Source organism: Elephas maximus, chromosome 7, assembly GCF_024166365.1.
Source record: "Elephas maximus indicus isolate mEleMax1 chromosome 7, mEleMax1 primary haplotype, whole genome shotgun sequence".
Lineage (NCBI taxonomy): Eukaryota > Metazoa > Chordata > Mammalia > Proboscidea > Elephantidae > Elephas > Elephas maximus.
In genome coordinates, this window is record NC_064825.1 from 109825793 (window position 1) to 109848285 (window position 22493).

Consider the following 22493-nt stretch of genomic DNA (forward strand, 5'->3'; position numbering starts at 1 on the left):
GAGAAGTTGCTTTGTAATATTTCAGTGTTTTGGATTCTGCTAAGGCTTGCTTTTTGACTTAAAATGTGGTCTATTCTAGAGAATGTTCCATGTGCACTAGAAAAGAAAGTACACTTGGTTGCTGTTGGGTGGAGTGTTCTGTATATGTCCACAAGGTCAAGTTGGTTGATTGTGGCATTTAGATCTTCCGTGTCTTTATTGAGCTTCTTTCTGGGTGTCCTGTCCTTCACCGAAAGTGGTGTGTTGAAGTCTCCTACTATTATTGTTGAGCTGTCTATCTCAACTTTTCAGTGCTGATAGAGTTTTTTTAATGTGTCTTGCAGCCCTGTCATTGGGTGCATAAATATTTAATATGGTTATATCTTCTTGGTGTATTGTCCTTTTAATCATTATACAGTGTCCTTCCTTATCCTTTCTGATGGATTTAACTTTAAAGTCTATTTTGTCAGAAATTAATATTGCTACTCCTGCTCTTTTCTGATTGTTGTTTGCTTGATATATTTTTTTCCATTCTTGAGTTTTAGTTTGTTTTTGTCTCTAAGTCTAAGGTGTGTCTCTTGTAGACAGCATATAGATGGATCTTGTTTTTTAATCCATTCTGCCACTCTCTGTCTCTTTTTTGGTGCATTTAGTCCATTTACATTCAGGGTAATTATGCATAGGTATGAATTTAGTGCTATCATCTTGATGTCTTTTTTTGTGTGTTGACAGTTTCTTTTTCCCACTTAATTGTATGTGCTGATTAGATTTTCTTTGTATATTGTCCTTTCCTCATATTTGTTGTCATTGATTTTGTTTCTGCTGAGTCTGTATTTTTCCCTCGTGTTTTATTTTGATGAGTTGGATAGTTTGTCTCCTTTGTGCTTACCTTATTATTTACCCCTATTTTTCTAAATTTAAAACTAACTCTTATTTCTTTGTATTGCTGTATCCTCCTCTCCTTTGGAAAGTGTATGGTTACATTTCTTAGTCCCTCTTTATTATTTTAATGTTGTCTTCTTTTCTATAATAACATTGCCATTACCCTGTTTTGGGCTTTTTTTGTTGTTGTTATAATCTTGCTTTGTTTTTTTTGGATTTCCCTGTCTGGGTTGACTTCTGGCTGTTCTGCCCAGTGTTCTAGTCTTGGGATGATACCTGATATTATTGATTTTCTAACCAAAGAACTCCCTTTAGTATTTCTTGTAGTTTTGGTTTGTTTTTTATGATTTCCCTCAACTTGTATTTATCTGGAAATGTCTTAATTTCACCTTCATATTTAAGAGACAGTTTTGATGGATATATGAATCTTGGCAGACATTGTTTTTCCTTCAATTCTTTAAATATGTCATTCCGTTGCCTTCTTGCCTGCATGGTTTCTGCTGAGTAGTCCGACCTTATTCTTATTGGTGCTTCTTTGTAGGTGACTTTTTGTTTATCCCTTGCTGCTCTTATAATTCTCTCTTTATCTTTAGTTTTGGCAAGCTTAATTATAATATGTCTTGGTGACTTTCTTTTAAGATCTACCTCATGTGGAGTTCAATGAGCATCTTGGATAGAAATCTTCTCATCTTTCACAATATCAGAGAATTTTCTGCCAACAAATCTTCAACAATTTTCTCTGTATTTTCTGTTATCCCTCCCTCTTCTGGTACTCCAATCACTTGTAGGTTATTTCTCTTGATAGAGTCCCACATGAGTCTTAAGGTTTCTTCATTTTTTAAAATTCTTCTATCTGATTTTTCTTCAAATATATAGTGCCAAGTGATTTATTTTCAAGTTCAGAAATTCTAGCTTTTACTTGCTCAATTCTGCTCCTCTGACTTTCTATTGAGTTATCTAATTTTGTAATTTTATTGTTAATCTTCTGAATTTCTGCTTGCTGTCTATGGATTTTTCCAGCTTATTAAACTTTTCATTATGTTCCTGAATAATCTTTCTAATTTCTTCAATTGCTTTATCTGTGTGTTCCTTGGCTTGTTCTGTGTATTGCCTCATTTCCTTCCTGATGTCTTGAAGTGATCTGTATATTAAACTTTTATATTCTGCATCTATTAATTCCAGGAATGCACTTTCGTCTAGAAGACCCCTGGATTCTTTGTTTTGAGAGCCTGTTGAGGTGATCATGGTCTGTTTCTTTATGTGACTTGATATTGATTGTTGCCTCCTAGCCATCTATAAGTTATTATATTAGTTTAGGCTTGCTTACTGTGTCGTAGCTGCTTGTTTTGTTTTGTTTTGGTATACCCCTATGGGTTGCTTGAGGAGCTATCTTGATTTTTTTCTCCTTTGGAGCTCTGGTGTCCAGTTCCCAGCTGGCTAGAGCTGTTATCAGGTATATCAGTCTAGGAGTCCATTCAGTTTTCTTGTATGAATTCAGCTTAGGTTTCCAGGTAGCTGATATCAAGTGTGTGGTACAGGCTCTGTCCTACAGTCTTATAGGGGCAGGGGTGATTGGCATATATACTGGTATGTGATTGCAGCAGGGGGTCACACTCTGAACAAGGCAGGGGGCTGAGAACCAACTCCCAAGTGTCTCTGAGGAATACACATCTCTGTTCCCTAGAGCTTGCTGGTGGATGTGTTCTACAGAGGGACCATGGGCACCCAATGTTTTTGGTTGTAAGTATTGGGAGTTACCAGTTATCTTTGGACCCCTGTCATGGGTCTCTGGGTAACCTGTGTGGGCTACCAGTCCTTAGGCCCCTGTTTTGGGTAGGTGAAGACCTTGTTTAATAGGCAAAGCAATGTCAAACGTCACATACCCAACTCTCCACTGCTCAGCTGAAATGGTTGGAGTTTGCCAACAAAGGCCTCTTCTGAAATAGGCCCACACAGGTCCATGCAGAAGGAAAAGGTGCTCAAGGGCCACGGATGGTTTATGCCTGGGTAGGAGCCACTTCTGTCCAGAGCTCCCCTGGTTAATAAAAAGAAAAAAAAAAATTAATGAAGCTAGCAAATTATCTCCCCCCCCCCCCGTTGCAAATGTTTTCCTTCCTCAATGCTGGGAGGATGGCTCTAGGTGCTCACCAGGTTCTATCTCTGGCCCAGGGATTCAGCCGCTGAAGCCGGCTTCAGGGTGGGGGGGGGGCACAATAAAGTATACACAAGTACTTGGCTTTTGCCAACAATGCTGTTCTCCTCAAGTTTGGAGGTATGAGTGGGCTGTGTGCCTGGCTGCTTCTCCCTGAGGAAACTGGAGCCGAACACTAGTACCAGCCTGCCACTGCCACCACTGCTTACCACTCCAGGAATGGTGCCTGAGGGCCCCCCATGATTCAGGTCCAGTAAGCCCTCTCTACTTATGAACTGCCTCTTCCTCCCCCTGCCCCTCAGTTCATTGTCTAAGCTTACCTTTGATGCTCAGGGCTCCCAGCTTGTCACAAATATACTCGTTCCACTTGTTTTTTTGGGTCTTTGTTGTAAAGAGTGTTCGATGGATGCATCTGTCTATTCCACCATCTTGGCTCCACCTCAAAACAAATTATTTTTTAAAGTATCTACATCATTTTAATTTTCCAGTACCAGAATGTTCCAGTTCCTCCTCATACTTACCAAATACCTGATATTCTAATAGATGTACAGACTTATGTGATTAATGTCTTAACTTGAAATTCATTAATGAATAATGAGCTGAACATTTTTTATGTGCTTATATGCCAGCTGAGTATGTTCTTTAGATAAGTTATTGTTCATTTTTATGAGCATATTTATGCACTACTTCTTTTCTTTTCCCTTTTTTCTGTTCTTTCTTTTATCTTTCCTTCTTTTGGGGTTTTGAGATCTCTGTATATGTTATGGACACAAGTCATTTATAAGATGTATTATTTGAAAATATTATCTCTCAGAACATAACTTTGTTTTCATACAAGTGTCTTTTGAAGAGCAGACATTTTAGTATTTGGTGGGGCCAAACTTTTCATGGGTTTTGCTTTTGGTGTTATTTCTGTGAAATCTTCATATGTATATATAGAGTCAATGTAAGCTCACTTAAAATCAAAACGGGCTTTTTTTTTTTTTTAAATAAACTAATAAGTTGAAAGTAATTCCACAAATAAATGCTAAGTTAGGTTTTTAGTTCTGTAATTGTATTGAAGGTTCTTTTAGATTTTTTGCATAAAAAATCATGTCATCTATCAATAGAAAAAAGCTTTCCTTCTTCCTTTCCAATCTGGATGCTTTCCCTTTATTTAGTTTTTATTGCCTTATTGTATTGGTGAGTGTACAGTAAAATGTTGAATAAATTTGGCAAGAGTAGATTTAATTGCTTTGTTCCAGGTCTTACTGAGAATGTATTCAGTCTCTCATACCATGTATGATGGTAGCTGTAGGTTATTCATGGGTGCCTTTTATCAATTTGAGAAAGTTTCATTTTAATACTAGTTTGCTCAAAGTTTTATCACAATTATTGGGACTTCTAAAATATTTTTCTGAATCTATTAATATGACATATGTCATTTCTAATATGTTATTATGGTGAATGTCACTAATTGATTTTTTAATGTAAAACTAACCATTTATTTCTGGAGCACATCTAATTTGGTGTATTATTGTCTTCACGGAAACCCGGGTGGCTTAGTGTTTAAGAGCTATGTCTGCTAACCTAAATTTGGACAGTTCGAATCCACCAGGTACTCCTAGAAACTCTATGGGCAGTTCTACTCTGACCTATAAGATCGCTATGAGTCGGCATTGACTTGATGGCAATGGCAATGGGTTTATTGTCTTCACATATTGCCAGATCGAATTTCTTTAATTTTTCTTTAGATTTTACACATACGGGTCTGTTGTTTTCTTTCCTTTTAATGCTTCGTCTGAGATTGATATCAGGGTAAAGCTATCCTCATATTGAAAACGGGAATATACTCTCCTCTTCAGTGTTGTGAAAGAGTTTGTGGAGAACTGGTTAATTCTTTTTCCCTAAACGATTAATAGAATTTCCCAGTAGAGCCATTTGGCCCTTATTACGAATGAGAAGCATTTTAAATTTAAGTTTCCATTTTGATATCCTCTTTATCAATGATTTTTTTTTTTTCTCATGTCTTTTCTTGCATGGTCCTCACCTAAAACTCTGTTTGGATTTGTTTTTATAGACAACCTTAGTGTATGTAAAATTTATCTTTTCTCATTACAAATTTTTTGAAAGTTAAAATAAGAAAATATGCATGGAAAATTTGGAGGGAATATGGAGCAACTATGTTCAGAAACTGTGGCAAATATATAATACACTGCGTATCACACCTCACTCACTAGAAACACAGCATAGTCCAAACCGTGGGTTATCTACTTTTGCTTCTTCCAAGTAGAATAATTGAAATGATGAATTAAAAAAATAGATCCTTCTCAAAATATAGTGTGCAATCATATTACCCAAATTTAAGAAATTTTAGGGGGAAAAGAAAACACAAGACAAAAGACCTAACCCATCATAAAATAGACCTTTTATGTAACGATACATAAACAATTAGAAAATGACTTCTAAACAAGAGTAACTTGTTTTTCTAGAGAGATAAGGATAACAATCTACGAGACAAAAGCATACAGTTAGGAATCAATATCAATTTGGTAGAGAAAAAACTTGGAAACTTCTATGACTGACTTCAACAAATTTATCTTAACTGTAACTGATACATCCACTGATACAGACAAAATGGGCTGATTTAGACAAAACTGGATACACAGCTAATCCTGTTGAATGTAATAACTGTATTTTGTTACTGTTTTTTATTAAGATTACAATATAATAATAAAAATAATAACAACATAAATAGACTCTAAGGGCTCATATATGAAAGTAAAGGCACTGATGATGAAAGGGAGGGTTCTCAAGGTTTAGAAAGTGGACATTTGAGTAGATTCAGACGATTGGGTACTTCAAATCATCCTACCATACCGAGCTTTCTTCCAATCAGAATAAGCCACCTCAGGGCAGATTTAAAAAAAAAAAAAATTGCCATCCAGTTGATTCCGACTCATGGCAACACTATAGCACAGAGCAGAACTGCCCCATAGAGTTTCAAAAGGAAAGCCTAGTGAATTCAAACTGCCCATCTTTTGGTTAGCAGCCGTAGCTCTTAACCACTACATCACCTGGGCTTCCAATGAAAGTTTAGTGCATAATATTGACCAATGCATTGGAAAGCCAAACAAATGAAAGAGAAGCAGCAAACTTAACTCATCATAGAATGTTCTGTTCCCTAAAGAAATACACACACACACACACAAACTGAACATTTTAAAATTTTTTTTCATAAAGATAAAAAAAGGAAGAAAAAATATAATTATTAAATAAGAAAAACCAGTGGGCAAGAATTCCAAACCTGGGAGCCTCTATGGTCAGCCTCAATAAATTTATCTTTATTGGTGTATATTCTGATCTAGGTAAAATGGCTTGATTAAAACAATGTCAGATGCAGAGTTGAATTGGTGAATTGCTAAATTGCAAGATATCTTGAATTAACAGATTTACATGTGAGAGTAAATGCATTAATGAGTAAAGAGTGAAGCTTCAAGCTCTGGAATGGGGGCATTTAAGCAAATTCAGGTAACTGAGTTCTTCAGATCATCACATACACTTACACTGCTTGCAACCTGGTTTGAATCTAATAGCCCCTCTTAGAAGACGGTGAAGACTAAAACAGAAGGCAAGGGGTATACAAATACACAAACACAAGTGATGACACTGCAAAATTTATTCTAAGAGTTGAAATAACACCTGAATCATTGTAACACCACTTTTGTGCCTAGTGCTTTTTCCCACTCCAACTCAACGTACCCACCCACTCTTTTTGCCTGATTTCATGGTTCCCAACACATTTTCGAAAAAGCTAATCAACCCACTGTCAACGAATTGATTCCAACTCGTACCAACCCTACAAGCCAGAGTAGAACTCCCCACAGGGTTTCCAAGGCTGTAAATCTTTATGGAAGCAGACTGCCACCTCTTTCTCCCACAGGTGGGTTTGGAACTCCGACCTTTTGGTTAGCAGCTGAGCACTTTAAACCCTGTGCAACATGGCTCCAACACATTCTTCTGTACTATAAAATTGACTTATTATGTTTGTGATCCCCCTCTCCTTTTCAAAGAAGGCAAAGGATTTTACTCTTTTGTTCATCAATGCATTTACAGCTCTTAGAAGAGTAACTGGCACATAGAAGACAATTTATAAATAGATGTTGCATGTATTTGTGCTTTCTATTCCCATTGGAGGCATACAGACAAGGTTTGAAGTCTATGATGTAATTTATAGGAACCATATGGTTCATCACACTTTAGAAAAGATATTGCTTATTTTTTTCCGTGTCCTATGTAGGGCGAACTTTACATCTTTATTCCTCAAGCTATAAATTAGGGGATTCAACATAGGGATAATCAGCGTGTAAAATATGGAAGCCATTTTATCAGTGCCAAAGGAGTGACTGGTCTTGGGCTGCACATACATAAAGATTAAAGTCCCATAGAACACTACCACAACCATCAGGTGGGATCCACAGGTAGAGAAGGTCTTGTGCCTGCCCTCAGCTGAGTTCATCTTGAGAATGGCTAGAAGAACCAGCAGGTAAGAAACAAGAACTATTAGGAGGGATGAAATTAAATCCAAAGTTGCAAAGATAAGAATGATCAATTTGATTTCATGTGTGCTTGAGCAGAGCAAAGATAACAAAGGGAGACTGTCACAGTAGAAATGCCTGATGATATTGTAGCCGCAGAAGGATAAATTAAAAATCTTTACAGTGATGAAAAGAGATACAAAAATGCTGTAGAGATAGGAGATTACCACCAACACCCAGCATACCCTTTGTGACATGATGACTGTGTACAGCAGAGGGTTACAAATAGCCATGTAGCGGTCATAGGACATTGCTGACAGAATAAAAAGTTCACTAGCTACGAACACAGAAAAGAAAGCCAGCTGTGTAGCACAAAAATAATAGGAGATTGTATTTTCATCCACAACTAAATTTACCAACATGTTGGGTCCCACAGCTGTTGAATAACCAAGATCAGTGATAGCCAGATGTCTGAGAAAAAAATACATGGGAGTTTGTAGCTTGGAGTCCATCTTGGTGAGGATGATGATGCCCAAGTTGCCCACTACTGAGATCATGTAGATGATGAGGAACAACCCAAACAATGGAGCCTGAAGCTCAGGACGGTCCGTGATTCCCATCAGAATGAATTCATTCAGCACAGTCAGATTGTGTTTGTCCATCTTGGTCTTTCAGAAAACCTATTCTGGATAGAAACATTCACCATAGTCAATAGTCTTTATGTAGTATCATCTGGTATATTTCCACACACAAAGCTGGTATACTAAATAAATAAGTTAAATCCAAAGCTTCTAATACAGGTAGCTGAAAGTAAATCCATCTCCCACAATTGACTCAATGGCACCCAAAGACAACAACAACACATAGAGATAGAAGGAGATGGATAGGGCAAGAGGAATGGAGGAGAGAGAGAGCTATCAGTTGGGGGGAATTTGCTTCCCCATGGAACATTTGTCAATGTATGGGACATTTTAGATGTCACACTAGGGGAAGGGTGCTACTGATATCTAATAGAGGCCTAAGATGTTACTAAACATTCTACTGTATACAGGGCAACTGCCCAAAATGCAAAATTTCCAGCCCAAAATGTCAATAGGGTCAAAGTTGAGAAACCGTGATATAGATACAGATATTGATATAGATGTATATGTGGGTGTAAATATATAGATTTATAGATGCTTATAGATAGACTTATACATATGGTTATAGATATACATATACATTTAGATAAACATATATATATAAATACACATACACATATACATACATGAATTAAAAATGAAGTTTAAATTTTAGGTGTTAGGTACCTGGATGGTTACTAAATTTTCTGTTTGTCATTTATATAATGACAGTCACATAATGACATTCCCAAAATTATAATGCATGTGTTAATTACATTAAAATTTTTGAAGTGCAAATTCCCAAAATTTATGGAAATATTTAATATGGCTTACTTCAAAACATAGTCCTATGAAAGCCCTTGTGCCACAGGTGGTACAGACTGAAACAACACTCTTGACAGGTATGGAACACATGTATGAACAAGGAAAATCTAGAAGATTGTGGTGGGGATTATTTGTCTTCATACAGGGAAATATCCCAGGTGGTAGACTCATGCAGATATAGTCTCTGTTATACCTCCACTTCTGGGTTATCTAATAAGATATTTAATATCTTTATCCACATCTTCAAAATTGCCTACTCCCTTTCCGGGTTGTTGGATAGATAAATGAGGATGAAATGTTTCAATGTGTTCATGGTATTGGGAAATAGCTCTCAAATATCAAGTACATAATGTTTTTGTTATTTTTAAAATGATGACAGTAAGCTGCCTGAAATGAGTTTTCTTTGCATATGCATATGTAGTTTCTATCTGTGTGACTTAGCTTCTCTGTCAGGGTTATGATAATGAGTAGGTAGAGTAGTGTGTTATCTGTGTTACTGACCCCCAACCATTTCCTACCCCAACCTTGAGTCCATTACTAAAATTGGACCATCAGTGTGTCAGTCTTTTGGACTACATATCTTCTATTTTACTTAAAAATTTTTAATATAAGTTTACTTCAATGTAAATTTACTTAAAATATGCCCTTCCCTCAGGAAAGGTGTGTGTTAGGGTTGTATCCTTTCTCCATACTCATTCAATCCATATGTTAAGCAAACAATCTGAGTAGCTGGACTATATGAAGAAGGACAGGGCATCAGGATTGAAGGGAGGCTAGTTAACATCCTGCATTATGCAGATGACACAACTTTTTTTGCCGAAAGTGAAGAGGAGTTAAAGCACTTACTGATGAAGACCAAAGATGATGGCCTTCAGTATGGATTACACTTCAACATAAAGAAAACAAAAATCCTCACAACTGGACCAATAAGCACATCATAATAAATTGAGAAAATATTGAAGTTGTCAAGGATTTCATTTTACTTGGATTCACAACCAACACCCATGGAAGCAGCAGTCAAGAAATCAAACGACACATTGCATTGGGCAAATTTGCTGTAAAAGACCTACCTAAAAAGTTAAAAAGCAAAGACGTCACCTTGAACATTAATGTGCGCCCGACCCAAGCCATGGTGTTTTCAATTGCCTCATATTCATGAGAAAGCTGGACATTGAACAAGGAAGATGGGAGAAAAATTGATGGTGCTGGGGAAGAATATTGAATACACCGTGGACTTCCAGAAAAACAAACAAACATGTCTTGGAAGAAATACAGCCAGAACGCTCCTTAGAAGCAAGGCGGTGAGACTATGTCGCACATATTTTGGGCATGCTATTAGGAGGGATCAGTCCGTGGAGAAGGACATCATTCTCGGTAAAATAGAGAGTCAGTGAAAAAAAGGAAGACCCTCAATGAGGTGAATTGCCATAGTGGCTGCAACAATGGGCTTAAGCATGGTAATGATTTTGAGGGTGGCACAAGACTGGGCAGTGTTTCGTTCTGCTGTACTTAGGGTTGCTAGGAGCAGGAACCTACTAGATGGCACATAACAACAACAACAACATGTAGTCACTTAGCGGCATTTTCATTTTAACTAACATATACTAAGATGTTTGTAACGGATTAGATATATTTCCTTGTGGAAAATCCTAAGACAATGAGAGGAAATTTTAGCAAAAATTGGGAAAAGGTAAGGTCACTTTCATTGACTTTAAATAGTGAAGTTTACTTTAAAAAAATCCTTTTGGATAAAAAGCTTCTCTAGTTAAAAGGAAAAATTGGTTAAAATCACTATATTACTCAGCAGGATAGAGACAAAATGCACTGAGAAGATATACATGGATTCCTGGATTTTATTTCAATTCCTTCTATACATTAAGGACTCAGATTATTCTCCCTACTATTACATAGTACATAACTTATATAAACATAAGCATATTGAAATTAAAATGTATATACATATCCCTAATAAACTACAGGTTAAACAAGCAAAATACCAGAGAAAGATGAGGATAATACTTTAAGGTAAAAGAATTAATGATACTATTTACAATGAAAATAGCAGTTCCAGCAGCCTCTGAGTAAGAAATAATCAAGCAAATAGAAAAATGCAGTAGTGTTAAACTATGAAAGGGTTACAGGGAAATACACTATCTCCTATAAAACATGACTTATAAGGTTGTGGCCTTCTGACACCCTACCTCCTCCTTATGCACACACATTGCTTATGTTAGAAGAGCAGCTTTTAGTCTCTTTCTGCCAGGAGAAAAGGAGAACAAAGAAAGCTGAAGACTCAAGGAAGCAAATAGTCCAAAGGACTAATGGTCTACGTGAACCACAGCCTCATCTAACCTGAGACCAGAAGAACTAGTTGGTGCCTGGCTACCACTACAGACCACTCTGAGCAGGGTCACAGTAGAAAGACCCAGGTAGAATGGGTAAGAGTTCTGGAACAAAATTAAAAAAAATAAAAAAAGAACAGATTTACTGGTCTGAAAAAGACTGGGCTTACCTCCAAGACTATTCCCATAAGACATTCTTATAACATAAAACTATAGTCTCTCCTAGAAGCCACTATTCAGTCGTATAATAGATGGGGCTATAAAATAAACAATAACACCCCCGAAGAATGTACTTCTTAGAACAATCACCTATATGAGACCAAAAGGGCAACACTTGAGCAAAACCAAAGATGAAAAGACAGAGAGGGACAGGAAAACAACTGGTTTGGTTTCTTGTTTGATTTTTTTATTCACCTACTTGTTTTTACAAAGTAAAAATATTATCTAGCTATATAATAATAATGTTTCAAAGATGATTATTAGCATTTAGACTCTGAAACAAAGTGAAAATATTTGGAAAAGAAATAATAAGAAAAAAGGGAGAGGGACCCCAGTCTTAGACACTATTGAAAAGTAGACTGCACACAGAACTCAGTCAAGAATTCTGATATTTAGCAATGACTTTCCCATTGAATAAAGGTGGAACCCTGCAAGCGTCACTGAAACCTTCTGGATATTGGTAAAATATGGGAATAGTCTAGCCTTTTACCTGTAATGAAGTCTTGACTCTCCCATGTGCTTCTTAACGTAGCCTGGTGAGAACAATTTAAAGGCTTTTTTTCACCCTTGGAGATTTCTCCCTGAGGAGATGCCAAGCAAATTGCTGATTTTCCTGAAGCATTTGGAAGGTTAACAAAATATCTAGGGTTTGTCTGTTAATTGTCCAGGAGAATTTGTATTCACCAGTGTGCAAGTTTTTTTTTTTTTTTAATATAGTATGTAAGCATGTCTGTATTTATTTATTTCATACATTCTTTCATTTTACTCTTTGTAATGTTCCATTTTTACCACCCAGGGATCTGGATTAAAATATTGAATCTATAAAATAAAACCATTGATATTGTCCATTTTTGCAGTGGTCTCTTCAAATGGATGACAACATGAAGTACTTAAACATTTTCTTATTGCATTATTTAAAAGACTTAAATGGAATAAAAGTAACACATTGTGCATATGTGAGGTGTCACTTCCTTGTTTGCTGTAGTTATTGTTGCTGTTATTGCTATAGTCAGGGTTTTTTTGTTTGCTTATTTTTTTCTTTTTTACCTCAGGAACAAGCATGTTACCCTTGCTCATTTCACAATCAATTGCCATCAACTCTCTGTTTAGGTTTTTTGCTTGTTTATTTTCCATCATTATATTTCAATATTTTGTGTTTTTTCATTCTAATCTTCATTCCAAAATATCTTTCTCACCTTCACACATATTTTGCTGTGCTTGACATATGTTCTACTATATAAACATATCCTTTTAAAGCATGATATTTTATGTATAATGCTCACTATGAATATATATTTATTGTGCCAGAAATCTTTTTTGCCGCATTTTGTCATTGTCAATATTTGTAATGTGTCTATTTGTGATTTTTTTTTGCTTATTTGTCCTATATAATGGTATTTATATATATATGTATATACATATATATTTTTTTCACTTGTCTATTGTTTAATGGAAGGAGCCCTGGGGGTACAATGTTTAAACACTCACTGCTAACTGAAATGTTGGCAGTTTGAACCCCCAAGCCAAATGAGCAAATTCAGATGACTGAGTACTTCAAACCATTTCTCCTGACCCAATCTTCTAATCAGAATTAGCCACCCCAGGGCAGGTAACGAGCACTAAATTAGAAGGTGTGAGGGCACGCATACACACACACACGTGCATATGTATATGCACATATACACATACACACGCAAGTGCACATGCACACACATGCACACAGACACAGAGGCATACACACACATACACACAAGTACACAGGCATATGCACACACAGACAAATAGACGTGGACCACACACATCTGCATAAACACGTGAACACACATATAAGAGCATACATAAGCACACGCACCCTCATAGGCACACTCACCACACACAGACTTTCTACAATTTTTTTTTTTTCTGCTAGACACTTGGAGTTCTTTCTGTATCTACTACTGGTTCCCAATCCCAATCAGCATACTCTTTTTTAAAAAATCTATCATCACCTAACGCCTTATAATAGCCTACAAAATTTCTTCATTATTATGCATTAATGCAGCTCTCCTGCTCAAGGGAGACATTATTTACTGTTTTATTTAAGTCTATTTATAGCTTTTAGTAGAGTGAGTGGTAGAAGGCAATATAAAAAAAAAAAAAGAAAAGAACTATTAGGAGGGATTAAAGAAAATCAAAAACTGCTAATATGAGAATGATCGGTTTCCATTTCTTGAGTGTTTGAGCACAGCAAAGATGACAAACAGAGACCATCACAGTGAAATGACTGGTGACACTGTAGCCACAGAAGGATAAGTTAAAAATCTTTATGGTGACCAAAAGAGAAACAAATGTGCTGTCAAGATAGGGGATTGCCACCAGCTCACAAAACTGATGACTGTGTAGAGCAGAGGGTTACAGATGGCACATAACAGTCATAGGACATTGCTGACAGAATAAAAAGTTCACAAGTTATGAACACGATAAAGAAAGCTAGCTATGCAGCACAAAAATAATAGATTGTGTTTTCATCCACAAAAAAATTTACCAACGTTTTAATCCCACAGCTGTTGAATAACCAAGATGAGTGATAGCCAGTGTTTGAGTAAAAAGTACCTGGGAGTTTGTAGCCTGGAGTCCATCTTGGTGAGGATGATGATGCCCAAGTTGCCCACCACTGAGGTCATGTAGATGATGAGGAACAGCCTGAACAATGGAGCCTGCAGCTCTGGGCGGACTGTGATTCCTGTCAGAATGAACTCATTCAGCACTGTTAGATTGTGTTTGTCCATCCTGGTCTATCAGGAAACCTATTGTGAATAGAGACATCAGTATTTTCAATAGTTTTTATGTAGTATCATATGCTAGATTTTTGGTATACAAAATCAGTGTGAATAATATAAATCCAAACTTTTCAATTTAGGATATTTGAATATATACCCACCTACCACAAATTTTACACAGACACATATGCACATTAGATAGATTCATGGACATTGATAGAAGAAACAAAAATGAATAAAATGCTAAACCTTTAGGTGTTAGGTACATGGATGATTATTGCACTCTTCCTAAAATTTTGTCTTTTGAATATACATAAAATTTTATTTGGAATATTTTGAATCCTCTACTTCAAAATATCATCTTGTGAAAACTCATGCTTACAGATAGTTCAGACTGGAACAGTCAACATACTTAACAGGTATTGGATAGATATGTAATTGATCACAGTGGGGATAATTTGTCTTGACACATGAAAACATCCATAGAGATATATGTATATAGATATAGCCTCTGCTATAACTCTATTTGTAATATATACAAAGTGGTATTTTGAGAAAAAATTTTAATTATATGAATCTATTTACCCACACCTGAAAAGTCATGTTCCAACTCGTTCTTGCAAGGATTTTGTTGTTGTTAGGTGCCGTCGAGTCGGTTCTGATTCATAGCGACCCTATGCACAACAGAACGAAATGCTACCCGGTCCTGCACCATCCTTACAATCATTGTTATGCTTGAGCTCATTGTTGCAGCCTCTGTGTCAATCCACCTTGTTGAGGGTCTTCCTCTTTTCCGCTGACCCTGTACTCTGCCAAGCATGATGACCTTCTCCAGGGACTGATCCCTCCTGACAACATGTCCAAAGTATGTAAGACGCAGTCTTGCCATCTTTGCCTCTAAGGAGCATTCTGGCCGCACTTCTTCCAAATCAGATTTGTTCATTCTTTTGGCAGTCCATGGTATAGTCAATATTCTTTGACAACACCACAATTCTAAGGCATCAACTCTTCTTCAGCCTTCCTCATTCATTGTTCAGCTTTCACATGCATATAATGTGATTGAAAATACCATGGCTTGGGTCAGGCGCACCTTAGTCTTCAGGGCGACATCTTTGCTCTTCAACACTTTGAAGAGGTCCTTTACAACAGATTTGCCCAATGCAATGCGTCTTTTGATTTCTTGACTGCTGCTTCCATGGCTGTTGATTGTGGATCCAAGTAAAATGAAATCCTTGAAACTTTAATCTTTTCACCATTTATCATGATGTTGATCATTGGTCCAGTTGTGAGGATTTTTGTTTTCTTTATGTTGAGGTGTAATCCATACTGAAGGCTGTGGTCTTTGATCTTCATTAGGAAGTGTTTCAATCCTCTTTAGTTCAGCAAGCAATGTTGTGTCGTCTCTATAACACAGGTTGTTAATGAGTCTTCCTCCAATCCTGATGCCCTGTTCTTCTTCATATAGTCCAGCTTCTTGTATTATTTGCTCAGCATACAGATTAAATAGGTATGGTGAAAGAATACAACCCTGATGCACATCTTTCCTGACTTTAAACCAATCAGTATCCCCTTGTTCTGTCCGAAAAACTGCCTCTTGATCTATGTAAAGGTTCCTCATGACCACAATTAAGTGTTCTGGAATTCCCATTCTTTGCAGTGTTATCCATAGTTTGTTATGAACCACACAGTCAAATGCCTTTGCATAGTCAATAAAACACAGGTAAACATCCTTCTGGTATTCTCTGCTTTCAGCCAGGATTCACCTGACATCAGCAATGATATCCCTGGTTCCACGTCCTTTTCTGAAACCGGCCTGAATTTCTGCTAGCTCTCTGTCGATATACTGCTGCAGCTGTTTTGAATGATCTTCAGCAAAATTTTGCTTGCGTGTGATAACAATGATATTGTTCTATAATTTCCACATTCGGTTGGATCACCTTTCTTGTGAATAGGCAGAAATATGGATCTCTTCCAGTCAGTCCAGTCAGTTGTCCAGGAAGCTGTCTTCCATATTTCTTGGCATAGATGAGTGAGTACCTTTAGCGCTGCATCTGTTTGTTGAAAAGTCTCAAATGATATTCCATCAATTCCTGGAGACTTGTTTTTTGCCAATGCCTTCAGAGCAGATTGGACTTCTTGCTTCAGTACCATCGGTTCCTGATCATATGCCACCTCTTGAAATGGTTGAATATCGACTAATTCTTTTTGGTATAATGACTCTGTGTATCCCTTCCATCTTCTTTTGATGCTTCCTGCATTGTTTAATATTTTCCCCATGGAATTCTTCACTATTGCAACTCAAGGCCTGAATTTTTTCTTCAGTTCTTACAGCTTGAGAAACGCTGAGAGTGTTCTTCCCTTTTGGTTTTCCATCTCCAGCGCTTTGCACATGTCATTATAATACTTTACTTTGTATTCTCAAGAGGCCCTTTGAAATCTTCTGTTCAGTTCTTTTACTTCTTTGATTCTTCCTTTTCCTTTAGCTGCTCGATGCTCAAGAGCAAGTTTCAGAGTCTCCTCTGACATCTGCCTTGGTGTTTTCTTTCTTTTCTGTCTTTTCAGTGACCTCTTGCTTTCTTCATGGATGATGTCCTTGATGTCATTCCACAACTCATGTGGTCTCCAGTCACTAGTGTTCAATGCCTCAAATCTTTTCTTGACATAGTCTCTAAATTCAGGTGGGATATACTCAAGGTCATATTTTGGCTCTAGTGGACTTGCCCTGATTTTCTTCAGTTTCAGCTTGAACTTGCATATGAGCAATTGATGGCCTGTCCCACAGTCGGCCCCTGGCCTTGTCCTGACTGATGATATTGAGCTTATCCATTGTCTCTTTCCTGTGTGTTCCATCTGGCGAGGTCCATGTGTATAGTTGCCATTTATGCTGGTGGAAGAAGGTATTTGCAATGAAGAAGTCGTTGGTGTTGCAAAATTCTATAACTTGATCTCTGGCGTTGTTTCTATCACCAAGGCCATTTTTTCCAACTACTGATCCTTCTTCTTTGTTTCCAACTTTTACATTCTAATTGCCAGTAATTATCAATGCATCTTGATTGCATGTTTGATCAATTTCAGACTGCAGCAGCTGATAAAAATCTTCTATTTCTTCATCTTTGGCTCTAGTGGTTGGTGAGTAAATTTGATTAATAGTGGTATTAACTGGTCTTCCTTGTAGGCGTATGGATATTATCCTATCACTGACAGCGTTATACTTCAGGATAGATCTTGAATCATTCTTTTTGACAATGAATGGAGCACCATTCCTCTTGTAGTTGTCATTCCCAGCATAGTAGACTATATGATTGTCCGATTCAAAATGGCCAATACCAGTCCATTTCAGCTCACTTATGCTTAGGATATTAATGTTTATGCATTCCATTTCATTTCTGATGATTTCGAATTTTCCTAGATTCATACTTCATACATTCCAGGTTCTGATTATTAATGGATGTTTGCAGCTGTTTCTTCTCATTTTGAGTCATGCCACATCAGCAAATGAAGGTCCTGAAAGCTTTACTCCATCCACGTTATTAAGGTTGACTCTACTTTGAGGAGGCAACTCTTCCCCAATTATCTTTTGAGTGCCTTCCAACCTGGGGGGCTCATCTTCCAGCACTATATCAGACAATGTTCTGCTGCTATTCCTAAGGTTTTCACTGGCTAATGCTTTTCAGAAGTAGACTGCTGTGTCCTTCTTCCTAGCCTGTCTTAGTCTGGAAGCTCAGCTGAAACCTGTCCTCCACGGGTGACTCTGCTGTTATCTGAATACTGGTGGCATAGCTTCCAGCATCACAGCAACACACAAGCCCCCACAGTACAACAAACTGACAGACACATGGGGTGCAAGGATTTAGGAAGGATAAATATGAATTAAATGTTTTAATGTGTCTACAATACCTGAAAATAACTCTAAAATACAGTGTACCTGGTACTGTTTCTGGAAACCCTGGTGGCATAGTGATTAAGTGCTATGGCTGCTAACCAAAAAGTAGGCAGTTTGAATCCACCAGGCGCACCTTGGAAACTCTATGGGGCAGTTCTACTCTGTCCTATAGGTCACTATCAGTCGGAATCGACTCAACTGCAGTGGGTGGGTGGTGGTAATGTTTCTTTATCTATCTCTCTTGTCTGTCTGTCTGCCTGCCTGTCTATCCATCTATTTACCTGACATATATCTATTCCTGAATACTATGAAATCACTGAAACCCTTGACAACACTGATGTACACCTTTCCTGATTTTAATCTACACAGCATCCCCTTGTTCTGCTTGAACAATTGTGTCATGATCCATGTTTAGGTTCCTCATGAACACAATTAAGTGTTCTGGAATTCCCTTTCTCCATAACATTATCCATAATTTATTATTATCCACAATGTGAAATGCCTTTGCATAGTCAATTAAACACAGGTAAACATCTTTCTGGTATTCTCTGCTTTCAGCCAAGATCTATCTGACATCAGCAATAATATCCCTGGTTCTGTATCCTCTTCTGAATTCAGCTTGAATTTCTGGCAGTAGAATCACCAAGATCAACCAAGGCCATGCCTCTGAGAAAAAAACTACACTCCTGTGTTAGGCAGGAGTCCACCTTTGTTAAGATGATCTTGCACAGTTTGCCCATCACTGTAATCATGTAGATGATGAGGAAGATGACGAGAAAACAATCTCAGGTTGCTTTGTGACTCTAAGTACAATGAAATCAGTCAACACTATTAGATTCTGTTTTTCTGTTTCATCTAGTTATCTCCTCTAGGAAGAAACAGAGGGATTGATATTAGTTTTCATACGGTATTATCTAAATGAATTATACTACTTGTAGACAGAATTGAGAATTTTTTTTCTAAATAATTCCCACATTTGATATTAAGTTAAAGTAGATTGTAGAAGTTTCTACTTCTCAAAATTGGAGGATGCATATGATACTCATAATATACTACTATGCCATAATTTCAGCAATGTTTGGACCATAAGCATTTTATATTAAAACCATATAGTTGTTAATATAGAGATAATGTCGTTGTTTTTAGGTGCCATCTAGATGGTCCCAGCTCATAGTGATACTATGTACAACAGAATGAAACATTGCCCCTTCATGTGCCATCTTCACAATTATTGCTGTGATTGAACTCATCATTGCAGCCACTGTGTCAATCCATCCCCTTGAAGATCTTCCTCTTTTTCGATGACCCTTTACTTTTCCAAGCATGATGTCCTTCTCCAGGAACTTGTTCCTCCTGATAACATGTCCAAAGTACATGAGATGAGTATCACCATCTTCACTTCAAAGGAACATTCTGGCTATACTTTTTCCAAGACACATTTGTTTGTTTTTCTGGCAGTCCATGATATATTCGATATTCTTCTCCAACACCATAATTCAAACACATCAATTCTTCTTTGGTCTTCCTTACTCATCGTTGGGATTTCACATACATAAGAGGCAATTGAAAGTACCATGACTTGGGTCAGGCACACCTTAGTCCTCAAATTGACAAGCTTGCTTTTTAACAGTTTAAACAGGTATTTTGCAGCAGATTTATCCAATGCAACACATCTTTTGATTGCTTGACTGCTGCTTCCATTGACGTTGTTTGTACAACGAAGTAAAATGGAATCTTTGACAATTTCAATATTTATCTGATTATCGTGGTGTTGCTTATTGGTCTGTTTGAGAGGATTCTTTTTTCTTTTATGTTTTGGTGTAATACACGCTGAAGGCTATGGTCTTTGATCTTCATCAGCTTGTGCTTCATGTCCTCTTCACTTTCAGCAAGCAAGGTTATGTCATCAGCATATCACAGGTGATTAACGAGTCTTCCTCCAATCCTGATGCTGAGTTCCTCTTCGTATAGTCCAAATTCTCAGATGATTTACTCAGCATACAGACTGAATAGGTATAGCGAAAGGATACAACCCTGATCCCCACCTTCCTGATTTTAAATCACACAGTAACCCGTTGTTCTATTGGGCAGGCTGCCTCTAGGCTTATTTACAGGTTCTACACAACCACAATTTGTTGTTGTTAGGTGCTGTTGAGTCAGTTTCCACTCATAGAGACCCTATGCCCAACAATATGAAACACTGCCTGGTTCTGCTCCAGCCTCACAATCCTTGTTATGCTTGAGACCATTGTTGCAGCCACTGTGTCAATCCATCATCCAGGGTCTTTCTTTTTATCACTGATTCTCTTCAGAGACTGTCCCTCCTCATAATCTGTCCACAGTATGTGAGGCAAAGTCCTTGCTTCTAATGGACATTCTGGCTGTACTGCTTCCAAGACAGATTTGTTCCTTCTTTTGGCAGTCCATGCTCTATTCAATATTCTTCGTCAAAACCATAATTCAAAGACATCAATTCTTCTTCGATCTTCCTTATTCATTGTTCAGCTTTTATATGGGTATGAGGAGATTGAAAACGCCATGGCTTGGATGAGGCTCCACTTAGTCCTTAAAGTGACATCTTTGTTTTTTTAACACTTTTAACCCATATGGAATGCTATGGTCTTTGATCTTCATCAGTAAATAATTCAAGTCCTCTTTACTTACCCTGATGCACACCTTTCTTGACTTTAAACCACTTAGTGTCCCCTTGCTCTGTTCGAACAACTGCCTCTAGTCTACATACAGATTGCGCATGAGCACAATTAAATGTCCTGGGATTCTCATTCTTCTCAGTGTTATCTGTAATTTATTATGATCCACACATTGAATGACTTTACACAGTCAATAAAATACAGGTAAGCATCTTTCTAGTGTTCTCTGCTTTCAGCCCAGATCCATCTGACATCAGCAATGATATCACTCTTTCCACGACCTCTTCTGAATCCAGTTTGAATTTGTGGCAGTTGACTGTTGATGTACTAGTGGAACTGCTTTTGAATTATCTTCCACAAAATTTTACTTGCTTTTGGTATTAATGATGCTGTTCGATAATTTCTGCATTCTGTTGGATCGCCTTTCTTGGGAAAGGGAACAAATATGGATCTCTTCCAGGTGGCCAAGTAGCTTTTTTCCAAAATTCTTGGCATAAACAAGTGAGCGCTTCCAGCTTTGGTTACTTTTGTTAAAACAGCTCAATTGGTATTCATTCAATTCCTGAAGCCTTGTTTTTCACGAATGCATTGAGTGCAGCTTTGACTTTTTCCTTCAGTACCATTTGTTTTTGATAATATGTTAACTCCTGAAAAATTTGAGTCATGATTGATTGTTTCTAGTAGTGCAACTGTGTATTTTTTTCCATTTTCTTTTGATTTTTTCCAGCGTTGTTCAATATTTTGCCCACAGAACCCTTTAGAATTGCAACCGGAGGCTTGGCTTTTTTTTTCAGTTTTCTCAGCTTGATAAAAAGAGAACGTGTTCTTCCCACTTGGTTTGCTAACTCCTAGTCTTTGCACATTTCATTTTAATACTTTGTGTTCTTGAGCTGCCCTTTAAAACCTGTTCATCTTCTACTTCACCATTTCTTTCATTTGCTGCAAGTTTCAGAATCTCACCTGACATCCATTTTGACCTTGTCTTTCTTTCCTATCTTTTTAATAACTGTTTCTTTCCTCATGTAGATATCCTTGATGTCATTCCACACCTCCTCTGGTTTCGGTCTTTAGTGTTAGTCAAATCTATTTTGGGGGCAATCTCTAGATTCAAGTGACCTGTATTCAAGGCCATACTTTGACTCCTGTGAACATGTTTTGATTTTCTTCAACTTCAACTTCAACTTGCCTATGAGCAATTGATGGTCTGTTCCAAAGTTGCCCTCCAGCCTGGTTCTGATTAATGATACTGGATTTCTGCATTTTCTCTTTCCACAGATGAAGTCAATTTGATCCCTGTATTTTCCATCTCGTAAGAATGTATAGTCACTGTTTATGTTGTTGAAAAAAGTTATTTGCAATGAATAAGTCTTGGAAAATTTTGTCCTATGGCCTTCAAAGTCATTTCCATCACCAAGACCATATTTTCCAACTACTGTTCCTTCCTCTTCATTTCCGACTTTCACATTCTAATCAGTAATAATTATTAATGCATCTTGATTGCATGCTTAATCAATTTCAAACTGCAGAAGTTGATTAAAAATTTCAATTTCTTCATCTTTGACATTAGTGGTTGGTGTGTATTAGTAATACATAATGGAATACACATACAGAATAAAGAACCTCAGATTTTGATATGGACAATAAAATACACCATTATCTGTGAC

At 37.2% G+C, this 22493-nt stretch overlaps 1 protein-coding gene across 1 annotated transcript; it reads right to left on the reverse strand.

The window, feature by feature from the left end:
• Positions 1-7244: 7244 nt before the first annotated feature.
• Positions 7245-8192, reverse strand: LOC126080325 (olfactory receptor 8K3-like). Its single transcript, XM_049891577.1, has one exon. The coding sequence runs from the start codon at positions 8190-8192 to the stop codon at positions 7245-7247; it is 948 nt and encodes a 315-aa protein (XP_049747534.1).
• Positions 8193-22493: the final 14301 nt, after the last annotated feature.

What these genes read in the sequence shown, in the direction of transcription:
- LOC126080325 (XM_049891577.1), bottom strand. Translation starts at nt 8,192, where the DNA reads ATGGACAAACACAATCTGACTGTGCTGAATGAATTCATTCTGATGGGA.